Source organism: Antrostomus carolinensis, unplaced genomic scaffold (genome assembly GCF_000700745.2).
Source record: "Antrostomus carolinensis isolate BGI_N321 unplaced genomic scaffold, ASM70074v2 scaffold19860, whole genome shotgun sequence".
Classification (NCBI taxonomy): domain Eukaryota; kingdom Metazoa; phylum Chordata; class Aves; order Caprimulgiformes; family Caprimulgidae; genus Antrostomus; species Antrostomus carolinensis.
This window is the reverse complement of record NW_010286681.1, coordinates 14,373-29,924: the sequence shown is the minus strand read 5'-3', so window position 1 is coordinate 29,924 and position 15,552 is coordinate 14,373. Positions and strand designations below refer to the sequence as shown.

Here is a 15,552-nt window from a genome sequence, read left to right as displayed (position 1 = left end):
TGCCAGCCCGGGGCCAGGCAGCGCGGGTTTGGGTCCCGTATTCCAGAGCGGTGGTGATGACATGAGCGGGAACTGGCATTGCAGCTCTTCAGTCCTGGGGCCTTCAGCTAACTCGTAACCACAGAATATTTTTATAAGCTACAGTGGTTACTCTGTGTTGTGGATCAATCTGCAACTCAACTCTGAAAGCAAGTTAAATCAGTAATACTGGTGCAGCTGTAACTGTCGAAACTCACCACACTCGTATCTTTGAGAAATGGTTTTCAGCTTTTGCATGATTAAATCTAGGCACCTAAAGATCTCCTAGTAAAGATGGAGACTTTTGTGTAGCGAAAGCCATTCTATTGGTACCACTTCTGTCATTGTGATTTTGATGGACTTCTTGGAGGTAATTCACCGGCATCGCTTCCTGTTGGCTCTGCGGTCTGCCTGCCACAAGCTGAAGGCAACTGTTACTACAACAGTAACTTGAAATACAAATGTATTGTAATTAAGAAAAGTTTTACAACTTTAAATGTAGCTAGCTGTTGGTTTTGTTTGTTTGTTTTTTCAACCAAATAGATCATAGAGGAAAAAATCTTTACATAAGACAGTAGATACTCAGAAGGAAAATACATGTTGAGACAATTCAGTAGTTATGGCAAAGGGTAAGAAGAAAGGTGGCAAGAAGGCAGAAACATCTACACGTCCTCCTGTTCCTGCACAAGATACCAAAGCTGAGAGTAGTTCAGCAGAGCTGACGGATTTGCAGGCCTTAGTGAATGTAGCAGAAGAAGCAGAGGCAAATCCCGTGATACCAGATAAAGAACCAGAGGAGACAGAGGAACTTCCAGTCCAAGATGTTCCTCGATACTGTGAGGAGCCTATTCTTAGTCAAGTTATTGTAAAAAGGTATGCTTGTTACAAATACATCAGTGAATAAGTCAAGAATTTTCACTTAAGTATCTCTGCTCTGGCTAGTGTCATACAAACATGGATTTGATGCTTGATTTGAAGCAGTGAATTGGGTTATTCAGATCTAATAGCTGTGACACCTTATGAAACTGATACATGTGGAATTCTGATTATTTCTTGCATCCTAGATGCGACACCTTATGAAACTGATACATCCTAGAGTGTTGCTGGTGCTTTGTGCCTGCCCAGAGCCTCATTCTTTTAGCTTGTTCACCTGTGGTGAAGTTTTGTCTAAGTGTACATGCAGATAATGAATAAAATGTGATTTAATGTTCAGTTATTGCTGCCTTTTAATGTTTAGGGCTGCTCATATCTCTTAATATCCTAAACTGAGGAAGCAGGTGGATGACAGTGTTAACCAAGTCCTTTGGTAGTTCAGGGGGACTATGTGAAATGTTTCTTGTACTGATCAGGTTGTCTGGTTGTAAGCTAGTAAATGCTACCAATATGATTTGTTTTCTTAATTGAAAGAAATACGGGTCTGAGGCAACACAACAATTACATGAAATATTACAAGGAAGATGCAAAAAACCTGAATTTTTGTTGTAGCTCATTTCTCTGTACTAGATGCAACGACTGGCCTGTGTGTGGACCACGGTAAATCAAAGGTCATTTATTATATGTCTGTTGTGGTTTAGGTCTGCTGGCAGTGACTTGAAATCTTCATCTTTAGTTTGTTTTCCTTGTAGCTATGAAGGTGAAAAAGTCAATGGATTGTATGAGGGTGAAGGATTTGCACTTTTTGAGGGGGGAAATACTTATAAGGTAAGTGTATAAATAAATAAAAAAAAAAAAGTAGTAGCGGATCGCAGGCTGTTTCTTTTAACGTAGGTGGAGGTTGAGCACTCAGAATGTGTAAGCATTTGAAAGCTCTGTTAGTTTCTGGCATTAAAACTCTTAATTTGAAACTAGTAGTTGGAGGGGAATTAATATGTCATTCTTCTGAAGCCTTACAGTCCCTCTAGGCTTTGGTCGTGGTAAAAATAAATTTGCAAACAATGCCATTCTCTTCATTTTGAAGGGCATGTTTTCTGAAGGGCTTATGCATGGACAAGGGACTTACACGTGGGCTGATGGAGTGAAGTACGAGGTAAAGTGCAATTTAACTTATAACTGAACACAATTACAGCCAATTAGATGTGCAAATTCAAGGAAGGTAAATAAGTTGGACTAATTGGTACAGTATGGGTGGCAACTGCAGAACTGTGGCAGTGATTTCAATCACAAGCCTGACTTCTCCCAGGTGGTTGAGGAACAGTGAGTCTTAGTTTTTTAAATGTGGTAATTTAATCTTTTAGGGAACATTTGTTAAGAATGTGCAGATGTTTAATGGCCGTTACACATGGAATGATGGCAGCATTTATGAAGGATCAATTGAGAATGGAATTAGGCATGGATTTGGGTTTTTCAGGAGTGGTACTCGTCCTGTTTCTTACATTGGCTATTGGTGTAAAGGCAAACGACATGAAAAGGTAAGAACACGAAATGAGAGCGTGGTTTTGGTTGAGGGTGACTGCCCTCTAGAACAGCAAGCATTCTTGCACAAAGGTTTTGCAAAAATGTTTTGTGCCACTGCATGATCTTTTCCTACGCAGAGATCTGTTTTTCCTAAGGATCTCCTCTGATGTTGTGAATGCCAATTAAAACAATTGGCATGGGATCTTGTTTGCAGTAAAGGGATGAATGGTATCCAAAAAGAGTAATTGGCCTGTTATGTAGTTTGTCCTTTATACTGCTCCATGTTGATTATGACAGAGTCAAAACTGATGACTACATCAGTAGCCACAGAACAATGACAGAACAATTAGCTTTCCAGTAATGACAAAGTGATCTCACCTTCTAAGTGTGTTAAGCAGATCAAGTATGATAAATACAATTAAGACTGCCTTATCTACTATAAATCACACCTAGCTCTCACTTTCTAAAGGCAAGTAGTGCTTTATGGTTTATGCATCCGGATTGAGACACTCTTCTGGGCCTGACATTTTGAAGACTGATGCTCAGCATGTGAAGAAAATCCATTCTAATTACATGGGGTCTTTTTCTCTGTCACTGATGATACACCAAAATCACACAGGCTGCTGTGGATGGTCACCAGTGCAGTGGTCTGTCCAGTCTGTTCTGGGTGGGAGCAATGAGACAGAGAAAGACAGAACAATTAACACTGTAGACCTGCTATTGAAAGTTGAATTCCGAATGAGTCAGAAAACTGATCTACATCAGAGTGACTACTGTGATTAAGTTGCCAAACTCAGTATTTCTCTGAAAGTATTTCCAGGTTATTTGAAAAACATGGTAGGCTTTGACGTAATGCCATAGGAATTTTTTTAAACACTTAGTCTTTTTTACGATCTTAACTAATATTAATCAAAAAAGCTTGCTTTTTATTTATCACTTCAGTTGCTTTCAGTACAGTGTCTCAAAGTGACTATAAGTAAGAGCATGATTACATGTCTGATGTTTCATTAATGTAGATTAATATTTAGGTATTTAAATTGACTGTACTGTTTGTTTCAGGGTACCATTTATTATGATGAGGAACATACTTCTTGGTATTCAGGCGACTGGGTAAATGATGTCAAAGAAGGATGGGGAATGAGACGGTAAACATGATAGCACTTGTTATCTTCATATTTTATTTTACATGTATTATACAGTTTCTCCTATTGTTTAAAATACTACCATTCCATAGTAGTGTGTTTTCTGCAGTGGAATAAATAATTGTACAAAGTGCTTTATAATACTAAAATAGACCTTCTCTATAACTTACATTTTTATGTTGGTGTATTTCTACTGATCATTCCCACAAAAGAATGTCTAAAGACAAAATCCAAAATCAGCTTTGGTAAACTACAAATCAACGTCTAAAATCAAATAAACAAATTGATTTGAACAGATGGAGCTGCTTCCATGAATAAATGAATTATTTGTGGAATTGTATATAAGAGAATATTTTTATTAGCTGTGTTGAAGACTCTTTGGAAAAAAAGAACTGGTTAATATTTTTACAGTGATTAATAAGTTAAAAATAGGAGGGAAACAGTGGGTATAATAAAACCTCTGCATCCATGTCACAGTGAGCCAACTTTCAAATTAATGCTTATATTTAGCATTAATAAATACTAAATTTATTAACAATGAGTTTTTGCATAAACTTTGCTTTCATAAGATCCACTTAGAATGTAGTATGAATGAGTCATTAACTTTTATTGTTTGCTTGCAGCTATAAGTCTGGAAATATCTATGAAGGTCAGTGGAAGAAAAATGTACGTCATGGAAAAGGAAGAATGAGATGGTTGACAGCTAATCAGGAGTATATGGGGCAGTGGGTGTATGGCATACAGGTATTCATTTTTTGCCCAGCAGCCTCTTTAGTTCAGCATCTGTCCATCACTCTAGTAAAACTAGATAGGGGCTTTTGAGCAATATCAAAGGAGCTTTGTAAGATTTTTGCCAGTTGAGATAGTGGAAACACGCTGTTTATTGTAAGTTGATTGTCATGTTAGCAATATTAAAAATGTGAAAAGGCTTTTGACTTAATTAAATAATGATTTTGTAAGACTGTCTAATGGAAAATATAAATCTTTTTCATATAAACAATTTTTAAACAATTGAATGTTTGTGACTATACTTAGCTTGAGCTATTAGTTCAGCAGTGACTGTATGTTGCAATTTACTTCTGTGTCACCTGTAAAATATTAGACCACACTATTCCCTCTTCTAAAAGTTTTATGACGGAAGGAGAAGATTTCTGGCATTTTCTGTTCCTTCCTTATTATTCTGATGGAAAAAGAATGTGAACTACTTCCTCTTTCTTTGTGAGTCCAGCTTCTGGAACATCCTGGCTCTCTGGCATGCTGTTCCTCAGCTGACTGTTCAACAATACAATCAAAAGGATTCAGGCAGGAAGGATGTCTTTAAGAGTCCTGTTGGTAGAGCTTGCTCAAGTATATGTTGATTTGGTGTATCCTCCGAGTGCTTCAACCATGCACCTTTGTCGAATGTACTTCTGTGGATGCTTTGAAGTACTGCAGCTATCATCAGGGTGGTTTTATTTGAGAGATTTGCTGACAGTGACTCTTAACAATGCTTATGTGGTTTTCCTTTGTAAAAGTCAACCTCTAGCAATAGTAGCTCTTCTGGAGATTTATTTTTTTTTAAACACAATTTTTTTTTTTTTCAGCATGGATATGGCACCCACATATGGTTTTTGAAGAGAATGCTTGTGTCTCAGTATCCTTTAAGGAATGAATATGTAGGTGATTTTGTAAATGGGGAACGACATGGACATGGGAAGTTCATATATGCCAGTGGAGCAGTGTATGATGGTGAATGGGTTTGCAATAAGAAACATGGCAAGGTGAGTATTGACAAGCAGTAAGACAAAACTACAGACAACAGCAGAGGAGACTATTCTTTTCTGTATGGATCTCTAGATTTCTGTACAGAAAACTACATTCAATTTGCATTGTGAATGGAATTCCAACATAAAGGACAGACTGAAAGCAGTGGGAATCCTTCCCAGGACCTTGCTGGGCCACAGGCTCTGTGGTTAGATGTGTGTTGTGAGCATAAAGAAGTAGTTTTGCTGCGGAGTTTTTCGGTGCAATAGGTACATCTTGATTTTTGCAGTGGTTGGTCAGTATTTCACTCTTACACTGGGAGCTAACGGATTTCAAACTGTCCTTGCACAGAATGTTCTCGCATTAACAGACTTTTTTCTGAAAATCTGTTGAGCGGTGTGCCCCCTGTGCAAACTAAGGATTGCAAACAAGTCTTTCTGTTTGGTGGGGGAAATGTTTTTTTTCCTCAAAATAGTTTTTGGAATCAAACAGATATATAGGCAGTTCTTCATCCCAGCATAATTAGCAGATGGCAAAGTATTTAATAAAATAGGATTGGAAAAATTATTTTGCTTTATATCACATATTGCATTTTAGCCAAGATTCTTAAAAGGAAACTTGATTGAGAGCATTAATGTTATTTTTTCTGATCTTTGATTTATATTTATATTGAAGTTAATCAAATTATCTATAGGGCAAGTTTGTCTTCAAGAATGGCCACGTTCATGAAGGAGAGTTCATAGATGATCATATTGTAGAATATCCTGCTTTTCAAGTGGATGTAGTGAATGCAAAAAAGCTGGATACCATTTGCACAGGAAGTAATTTTGGCACTGGTAAGCAGCTTAAGAAAACAAAATCTACTCAGTTCACATCTTGTTGTTCCTTTTTACTATAATGTGAATGTGTTCATGCTTCCTCAAGAGCCAGACATATTTCTTCAGAGAACTTTGGTAAAGATGGGAGTTTCGCTCCCATGATTCTTGTTTCCTGTGCATGACACTTTCAGCAGAATGACCCATCCACACTACATCTTCTAATGCTTTTGGAATACTGTTGTCTGAAAGTTTAATAACTTATGTAATATTAGCATTTACTTTTGGCTAGGGGTTAGATTTGGCAAAATTACTCTTCAGTTGTTACACTGTTGATTATGAAATCTCTACTCCTCACTATAAAGGAGTCTATTATTCTCAGTTTGAAGTCAGTGAGATAAGAAGGAATAATACATGTTTTATCTTCCCTGTGTGTATATATATTTTTAAACTTCATTTTAGTTTATTATTTATTTTATTTGCATGGTAGAAAACATCACAATCATTAATGGCTCAGAAGAGACTTCTATTTTGGGATCAAATGTTGGGTTGGATATATCTTCACTTCTTGACTTGTTGCCAAGGGAAGTGAGACATGAAGAAGCGAAACAAGTAAGTGTCTACTGTTTGATATTTTCAGTTTTCCTCCTGCTGTGTGTTTCATATTATTTTATTTCTGGTTTATTTGTATTAAAGTAACTCTTTCCATTAAAGAATTATTTGAAAATCTGAAGGCCATGAAAACAGAAAAGCAAAAAGAATGAATAGACAGTATTGCCTCTTCCTGAGCTTCCACTAGAAGACAATAAAAAATGTGTTAACATATCTGGAAGGACATGCAGCAACTACATTTAGCTACTATGAGGTTTGTCTGCAGACAGAGACTAATTTATTTTTGTCAGCCACCAAAAAATATGTATTATAACTACATTTGAATAGTTCTTTACTGAGCACTTAACTAGGGGTATGCTCTCTAAAGTTCTAAGATCAAAAGCATTATATGCACAGTTCAGAATCAATACAAGCTGATCTCTGCTTGCTGTGAGGTGATGCTGAAAACATATCTCGCTTTATTTAGGTAGAATTTGCTGTTTTGAGGCATATTATGGAACTGAGAAGAATTTACACCTTCTACAGCCGCTTAGGCTCTGATCATTCTCTTGACAATGCCTTCTTCATGAATAAGCTTCAATTCTGGAGATTTCTGAAGGACTGCCAGTTTCATCACTCCAACATAACTCTTGCTGAAATGGATCGGATATTGAGTGGTTTGTTTTTCTGTTGATCCAAGTCTAGAATCTAGGAATTTTAATAGTAAGCTGCAGAGAGTGGCAAGTTCTACTGATAGCTCAACTCTATAGCTGATAGCTTAACTCTAGTTAAGTAGCCCTGAGTAAGTACCTCTGTTCCTGTGAATTTTCAGTGGATGTGTTAATATTTCTCCCAGCACATAAGGTGCTTAGTTGAGAAAATGCAAAATTAAAAATACCACTTAAAAATTGTTCTAAAGAACCATCTGTCCAAAAACTGTACTCACCCTTGATCTTGCCACTACTCTTATATGTAGTTTCAAGAGGTCTGAGAAAGAGAAGTAGAATAAACAATTTTTTTTTTCCCCCAGTACTCTTAACTTTGATTTGCACATACTATGATTCTTTTCTTCTACAGAGCCAGTTAATCAGTGTCATTTAGACCTGCAGTGGGATGCTCTGCAGTGTCCCTAGAATGTGAAGGGTTTAACTCCAGCTTCGCTTTGCCTTTCATTCTTATATGCTGAGTGGATGCATTTCTAGAAAGAGAATTTTATAAGATTGAGCTACAGGTGGACTATTCTCCCTTGACCTGGTTGTTTGGAAGTGATGCTGTGTCTGGTCTGCTTCTTCCAGGAGTGTTATTACACTGTGATAGGTAGAGATGGAGAAGATAAGAAAGGCTGACAAGTCTATGTGCCTATAGGCAGTTTAATGTATGTCATGGCAATAGAGATTTATTTTGTAAAATTTTTCAGGTGATCAAACACCACTTGAGGAGATACATTGTCCACATGAGACTTTACTGTTCAGAACATTTTTATCTTACCTTACTCGTCTAGCATTTCATATCTATCGTGAAGAGCACAAGTAAGTTTCATCTTTTAGTTTAGTTTATTTCTTTCAGTGTAATCAGTTTGAGTGTTCCCAGACAAGAGTATTTTTGTTTCAACTGTAGAGAGAAGGGTCCTTATCTGCATAAGTGTTTCTTAGAAATGATGTCCAGGAATATTATTCCAGCTGCCTGTCATATCCAAGGTAGGTAATGGTGTTTCTTCTGTGCTGTGTGCAATTTATCAGTTAGTACCACATACATCACATTTTTATATAACTGTTTTTTTTCCCCAATTAATTTTTAAAGGTGTCCTGTTTTCTGAAGAACAATGTACAGTTGTTGCCATGAGCTACATAGACAAATGCTGGGAAATATACAGAGATTTTTGTAGACCAAGTACCAGACCTCCATTTGAACCCACAATGAAAATGAGGCACTTCCTTTGGATGTTGTTTTTTTTTTTTTTTTTTTTTTTTTGTATCATTAGATGGCACTTTATTTGTTCAGTTTATATGAGCATTTTAAAATACTCCCTGTGGCTTCTGCACAGCTGAAAAGGTAGGAGCAATGTTATTTGTGCAAACTGTCCAACAAACATTAAATGGACAGTTGTTCTACAGAAATTATTTATGTACTTTTTCAGGATTGAATTCTGATTTCTTGGTAGTTTCAAATCAACAGATCTTAGACAAATGTCTTTTAAGGGAATATAAATATTTTTGCTGGCTTCCCCCACATCCTGTAAAATGTCTATGTGAAAATGTCTTACTGGTAGAATTCGAAGACTGTCAGCTTTTGAAGTAATACAGTAAACCATTTTATTAATGTATTAATTTAATATATGGCAAGATGGACATGAGATTCTCTATTAAATTTCAGTAATTCAGGGACAGATCAAGATTACACTGAAGCTAGGAAACAATTTGCATTGATATGCCTGGGTTTTGGGTTGCTGTCACTGTTTAAATCCAAGCCTTTTTTTCCTAAAAAAAAAAAAAATATATATATATATAAAATCAGATGGCAAAATTGTATTTTTTTATATTTTCAGCTTCAGTAGGGCCAGAATTTCTGTCTGTCGTTAATTACATATGTGGAAGTACCATCTGAAACCACTAGAAATTTTGACAGAGGCTATAAAAGGAGTTAGATTAGGTACATGTGGGAATGCCTTAAGTGCTGTTAACGTGTAATTTTTATTCTTACCCAGGATTTTAAACTTCTCAGCAAACAATTAACTGCTTCAAGACTTGTGGAAATACTTGTCAAAGATGGTCCCCCTCTACCTGATAGCAGTAGTACCAACCTGGAGGAGGAGGTGTGTATGGGAAAAAGCATCATAGTTCGTTGCTACAGGAACAATTAAAATTACTTTTAAAAAATGCTGCAAATACTGTCCTATCTGCTAGAACAGGAGGAAAGTGAATTAGTTTATTCCCATAGCCTCTGTTTTTGTCTTCCTTTGTTCTACCTGTATCTTCTAGTTTAGCTGATGTATTTCTATGTTTTGCTTATTAGCTTATCTTTCTTCGTACAGTCTCAGTGTGCCCGACCTTACAGATAACTTAAGAATGCCGTAACCGAGCGGGTGAAATGCCACTTCTGAGACACTGCTGCTAGTAACAGTTCTGTGTGGGGCTGTAATACAGTGATTACGCAGGGACGGATCTCGGCGCTTCCAGCTGCCGAGACGTGCACTGGAAATGTTGGGATGGGTCAATAATTAAGATGTGAACCCACAGAACCTGAAAATCTGGTGATCCAAGAAACCTTATTAGTGACGTGTGAAGTTCTGCCACCTCCATGAGGTCAAGTAGTGACTGTAGAAGACTCCTGTGCTACCTGAGAGCTGGCCTGCTATAGAGGGCCTTCATCCTTAAAGATTTAGCTATTACTCAGTGACAGTCGATTGTAAATTACACAACTGAATTGTTGTTTTAAATGGTATCTGATAAACTGAACACACAGTGTAAGACTTACTAAGGGATTTCTTGTACACTGATTTTTGGGGTTTCTGGAAGCATCATATGCAATTAAACATTTTAGGTAACAGCAACAATTGTGTGTTATTTGTTAGAGATCTATTTTCTTGTTGCTCCAGATACAGCAAAAATGATGCAGTATTTTATTTCAATATGACTTGTATAAGTTGTAGCACAGTGTATCACCTCCTGGATTTTTTGAGCTTTGGCTGTTTTCAATTTTTCTTCAGAAGAAGGGATGTTTGAGTAAATAAATGAGGCCAGTGAGATTTCACAAATGATCACTTTTGAGTTCTTTGCTTGCTCAGGTACATATGCCCATTAATGAAGGAATTTTGCAAAAGTGAATGAATGAATCATTGTGTTTGTTTTACTCTAGATGGTTTTTCTTGAATTTGTTGAGGCTCTTCTTGAATGTGCGTTGGTGTTTGTTACCAGTGATATGATTAAGGAGCAAGTAGATCGTGAGAATCAGAAAAGAAGTAGCTTTAGAATCGAGGGTCTCTCCAAGGAAACCACAAAGGTGTCTCCGTACCCAGAATTTTCTCTGTCCCAGGTAAAGTTGTTGCAGACCTGTGAAATATTACTATGTGCCTACTTAGAGGGTGAGGTTGGGCCCTGCAAATGTTCTGTTTCCTGAACATAGACACCAATTTCTTCTTTTTGCATAAACAGTCATTTGATTGGGTCCTTCTGCTTTTACTATTTGTTGCTGCCTTCAATTGTAACATCACTAGAGACAGTTTCAATACACTTGCACATTTTCCTAGATAACTATAAAATACACACAATGTACGTGCAAGTCTTCCAGTGTTCCAAGGGGAGTTGATAAATTGGTTCACTCCTGTGTTAAGCTGAATGTCTAAAATTGCCCTGTAAAAATGGCATTGCAGTTGTTGTACATACCAAGACTTGCTGTTTCCCAGCTAAGCTATGCTCTCTTTTTGGCAAACTTTTGAATAAAGATTTTGTAGGTGGTAAGATGCTGCCTGTGACACTGGTGCAATTTAGATGCACAGGGTAGTTGAAGGCATGACTTAGAATTGTTATTATTCAGAATTATGCACAAGATTAAAGAATTTTTATAAAATCAAAGAACATTCACAAACACCTAGTTTCACAGTCTCTGTAAGCCAGTAATGCCGCTGAACACCAGCACTTCCCGTTCTCTGGCCGATTGTTCCCATACTGTGGAACACATTCCCCTGCATCACTGCAAGCACTAATGCAATTGCACAGTGAAATGGTCCAGTTAAAACAATCATATTTTTCAAGACTAAAATAAAATCTTAATTTAAAATTTATTGAACATAAAATTTTTCTTGTATTTACTTTTTATAAGTGCACGTACAGCAGAAGTATAATTGATACAGACATAAATGATGAAGTTTGAGGCAGCTGAGCTTTATGCTTGCTCATGGTTGTCTTCAAGCAAAAATGTATCACAAGACAAAATAAAGAAACATGAGGTGTGTAAAAAGCCCACACTGGAAGATGGAGCAGAGGGTTTGCAATTCATGGGTGACAGAGTAGCCAGGGTAGTTTTAAGTTTTGAAAAGGACTAGAATTTAATCTGATATTAAATATGATGTGTTTCCATGCTTGGATACATGTACGAGCCTAGAAGTGGTGCATTTCCATTGCTAACAAAGCATTTGCTCTCACATGTACCCTCAGCTATTGTTATTTAGAATATTGGGTGGTATCTTCTACGTTAACTAAAACAGTGGGGAATAAAGCTACAGTTTTACCTTTATTTGTATGGTGAGGAATGAGCAGCTGAGAAGTGGGCAGAGAGACTTAGAAGCACTGGGGAAGGTAAATGTAATATAATTCCTACAACACTTTTCAGAATTCTTCCAGCAAACTTTTCACCTTCGCTGCCTTTATAATTTTGTACCCAGTGTATGACTATAATGAGAGTCTTAATATTCCAAGAAGAAAAATGGATTGTCTTACCCGTGTGATTTCAGGGTGAGTCGGAAGGATTACTGTTTTGTACTGAAATAATGGAAATCAGACAGAGAATTTGGAAACTTCCTGACTTTTAGAAAATATACCAACAGAAAACAGAATTGTGTTTGACCTGAGTTTTTGTGAGACTTTTACTGTCACTCCTTTGAAAAGAGTGACATCATCAGGCTGCAGAAAATGCTTGGGATGACAGTTGGAAAGATTTCAAAGCATCCTTCACAGATACACTCTTGAATGTTGTCCTCTTCTTTTTACTCAGTGTAATTCCTGGAGTATATTCATATAGTCAGGAAGAGAAATTCATTATTGTTTCCTTGGGACCAGGTGAATAATAGTATGTAGAGCAACATGTAAGAACAGAGGGACGTGTTTAAGAACAGGAGTTTTTATTCTCTGTGCTTCTCTAGCTCTGAAATAGGATAATCCTATTTCCCTGGCTGGTATCAAAGGTAAAGTGTTATGACTGATTTGCCAATACTTGAAAGTGTGAAACAGAATTGCAGTTTAAATGTTTTAAAATAGGCATAGTTGCAGAATGCATTTGGTTGGCACAATGCTTTGGAGATAGGAATTTGCATGGCTCGAGTGGACATGTGATTTCACTCTTTACTTTGAACACAAGTCCAGGCATTTAGTAACTGAATTTAAAACTTCTTGCCAGCCACTGAGACCTTTTGAAGACAGAGAGCATCCTCTTCAAGAGTTTCTACTGGGTGAGTACTGTAGTTACCATAAGCATCTATAAGCAGTGGTGCTACAGGAGATTAACTCTTTCCACGACTTTAAATCTGATTAAAACAGTAGGTGATAATTGAAACAGCTGGATGTATTGCAGTTACAGAGGGTAGCTGCATTCAGTTTGGCAATTAGGTTTACATTTAGCTTTCCACACCTGCCGTACATGGATAGCTGGGCAGGTTTGAATCTCTGATCTTTTTATGCTTTTTAATTAGAAGCTATCACATTTTCCTTAAAAATAACTTAAAAGACTTTTAAAAACTAAATTCTTCCTGTTTTGTCCCACTCATTTGGGCATGGAAACAGGGGATTGAACTCTGCACTCTGCCTTCATTATAAACAAACTTTTAATCAGTACAGAAGTATTTCAGCCACAGGTCTAGCTGTAAGGTCAGATGACAACTTTGTTTGTGCTGAAGATCAAACCTGATGTTTAATGAACAGAATTACAGACTGAGTAATTTTAATGTTCTTTCTTTGCAATATCAGGTACTGGCCTCTCATTTCACACAACTGATGGAGATACCAATGATGTTCCGTCATTTTTCAGCAGGGATGCAGAAAAAGAACAAGATTTCTGTCCAGCAAAGAAACTGACAGGTAAAGCAGTCCTACTGTTTTAAGACTAACACACACACAAATCCCTTGTAGCTCTTGAATTGTTAAATTTTAATTATATATGCAGATTTCAGCTTGTCACAAGAGGGCAGTAAATGAACATTAATTCTGGAGGAAGAATTTTAAAGAAAATGAAACTTAGTAATTAAATGAGAAGTTTAAGTATTGACTTAGATAGCTTCCCCAATTTTAAAATGCCACATTTTATTCGTAGGACAGCTAGAGGCTGTAATTTGTATTTACTGTATGAGAAGCTCAATCTGCAAGCCTGCCCCCTTTTTTTTTTTTTTTTTTTTTTTTAATCTCTGGGACAAATAAAAGTTATTACTGCTATGTCTCGCTTCTTTTACTTAATGTAAGAATTATTTTTAATGGTGTGCCACCACTGTCTGGGGCAAGATGTCTTATGTTATGACAGGCCAGCATTCATGCAGAAGAGAAATCATTAAGAGCATTTTCATATGGTGATGCTAGTAACCTTTTTATAGGTTATCTCCCTTCTGGCTGATTAGCAGATCTCATCTGGGTTGAGGTTTTTTTTGTGCTTGTTAAATGCTTTCTACAGATGAAGACCCCAAATCCAAGAATATAGGTACACAAGGATCTTTGTGTAGTCATCAGCTCTTTCACTGAAATCTGATGACTGAAAAGTTACAGATCTGAAAAAACACTTTTTCTTAAAGAACCAGCACATGTGCCCTAGCCTGTTTTTTTTAGTCACAACAATTGGATAGTTGCATGCAATTCTGTTCTTTCAGGTGGTCATGTTCCTCCATTCTCCCAAGCACAGGAGTCATGGATGCTGAACTGTCATCAGATTACTGCAGAAGACATCATAGGAGTAAAAGGGAGAGCTCACATTCTTTTGATGCCATTCCCAGGGACAAGTCACTTGAAAGACCCACACAGGGGCCATCCCCTTTCACATGCAGCAGTTGAAAGTTTATTGTAGTTGTCATCTTCTGTACTGTGCAGAAGCCAGACCTTCCCATTGCAAATACTGTACTCCCAAACACATTTGAAATAGAAGTGCTCTGCTAAACAAACATGTTTAATTTACATGTTACAGGTGAACCAGGAGAAACTAAAACTGAACAAGATAAGAAATTTAGTCTGTGGCTGTGTCAGATGCAAATCTTTCTTACAACTAAGTTCTTTCCTGCCTACCAGCATGAAAAAGTGCTGAGGGAAAAAATAAGAGAAAATCAAATACGGGATGCTGAATTAGCTGAGCTGAGAAAAATCGAGGATGAGGAGCTGGGAAAGTGAGTGTTGTATCTTAGAGTGAAGTACTGATCTTTCTTATCTTCTAACAAAATTACTGAACACTACTGTGCTTTAATAAAGTAGTATAGCATACTCTAACTTGTAAAACAAACTCAGCCAGGTGCAATAGGCAACATACAGAATGTAACTCATGGGACTTCTGTTACTGTTGGGAGTAACAAATACAGGCTGCTTTCAGGTTGATGAACTCCTTAACTCATTTCCTGGCGCTTGAGTCCTGCTCTGTGTAAAGGCAGTTGACTATCTTTTTTCTTTTTTAAATACTCTAAGTCAGACTTCACGTTGTAACTAAACAGATTTTTCTGCTTCTCTACGACAGTTTATGCTGCTGATCCTGTAAATATAGCTGTAGTTGCTTAGCCAGTGTAAATCTGTCTCTGCCTACCCCCTTGCAATACACTAAATTTCAGCTTTGTTCACTCAAGAGTTATTGCTGAAAGAAAAGCAGAAGAGGCAAAAAGGCAAGCAGCAGCTGCAGCAGAAACAGCACTTGAATCCAAGAGTGCAGAGTTGATGGTGTTAGAGGAGCCTGTCACAGAGTTAGCACCCCCTCTGAAGGAAGAGGAGCCCATTGTAGCACCCCCAGTTGTTACCAAGACACCTGCTCGCAAAAAGAAAAAGAAGAAATAAATCTTCTAATGGGAACTACTGAACCTTCAAGTAAGTAATTACTTTTTAAATAAGAAAAACAAACAAACAAAAAAACCCCCCAGCACAACAAACACATCACAGTTGCAGTAAAGTGTCTAAATGCAA

The 15,552-nt window shown here is 37.1% G+C and overlaps 1 protein-coding gene across 1 annotated transcript; it reads left to right on the top strand.

Annotated features, from left to right (window-relative positions):
* Positions 1 to 637: 637 nt before the first annotated feature.
* On the top strand, positions 638 to 15,426 carry LOC104520220 (radial spoke head 10 homolog B2). The gene is given in 22 exon segments (XM_029087232.1): positions 638 to 891; positions 1,644 to 1,719; positions 1,976 to 2,044; positions 2,253 to 2,426; positions 3,472 to 3,557; positions 4,178 to 4,298; positions 5,138 to 5,314; positions 5,992 to 6,133; positions 6,603 to 6,724; positions 7,191 to 7,380; positions 8,121 to 8,232; positions 8,321 to 8,400; positions 8,504 to 8,648; positions 8,763 to 8,766; positions 9,408 to 9,515; positions 10,559 to 10,735; positions 11,522 to 11,568; positions 11,570 to 11,648; positions 12,815 to 12,866; positions 13,381 to 13,491; positions 14,588 to 14,774; positions 15,222 to 15,426. Coding segments are annotated over 22 exon segments (2,718 nt in total).
* The last annotated feature ends 126 nt before the right edge of the window (positions 15,427 to 15,552 follow it).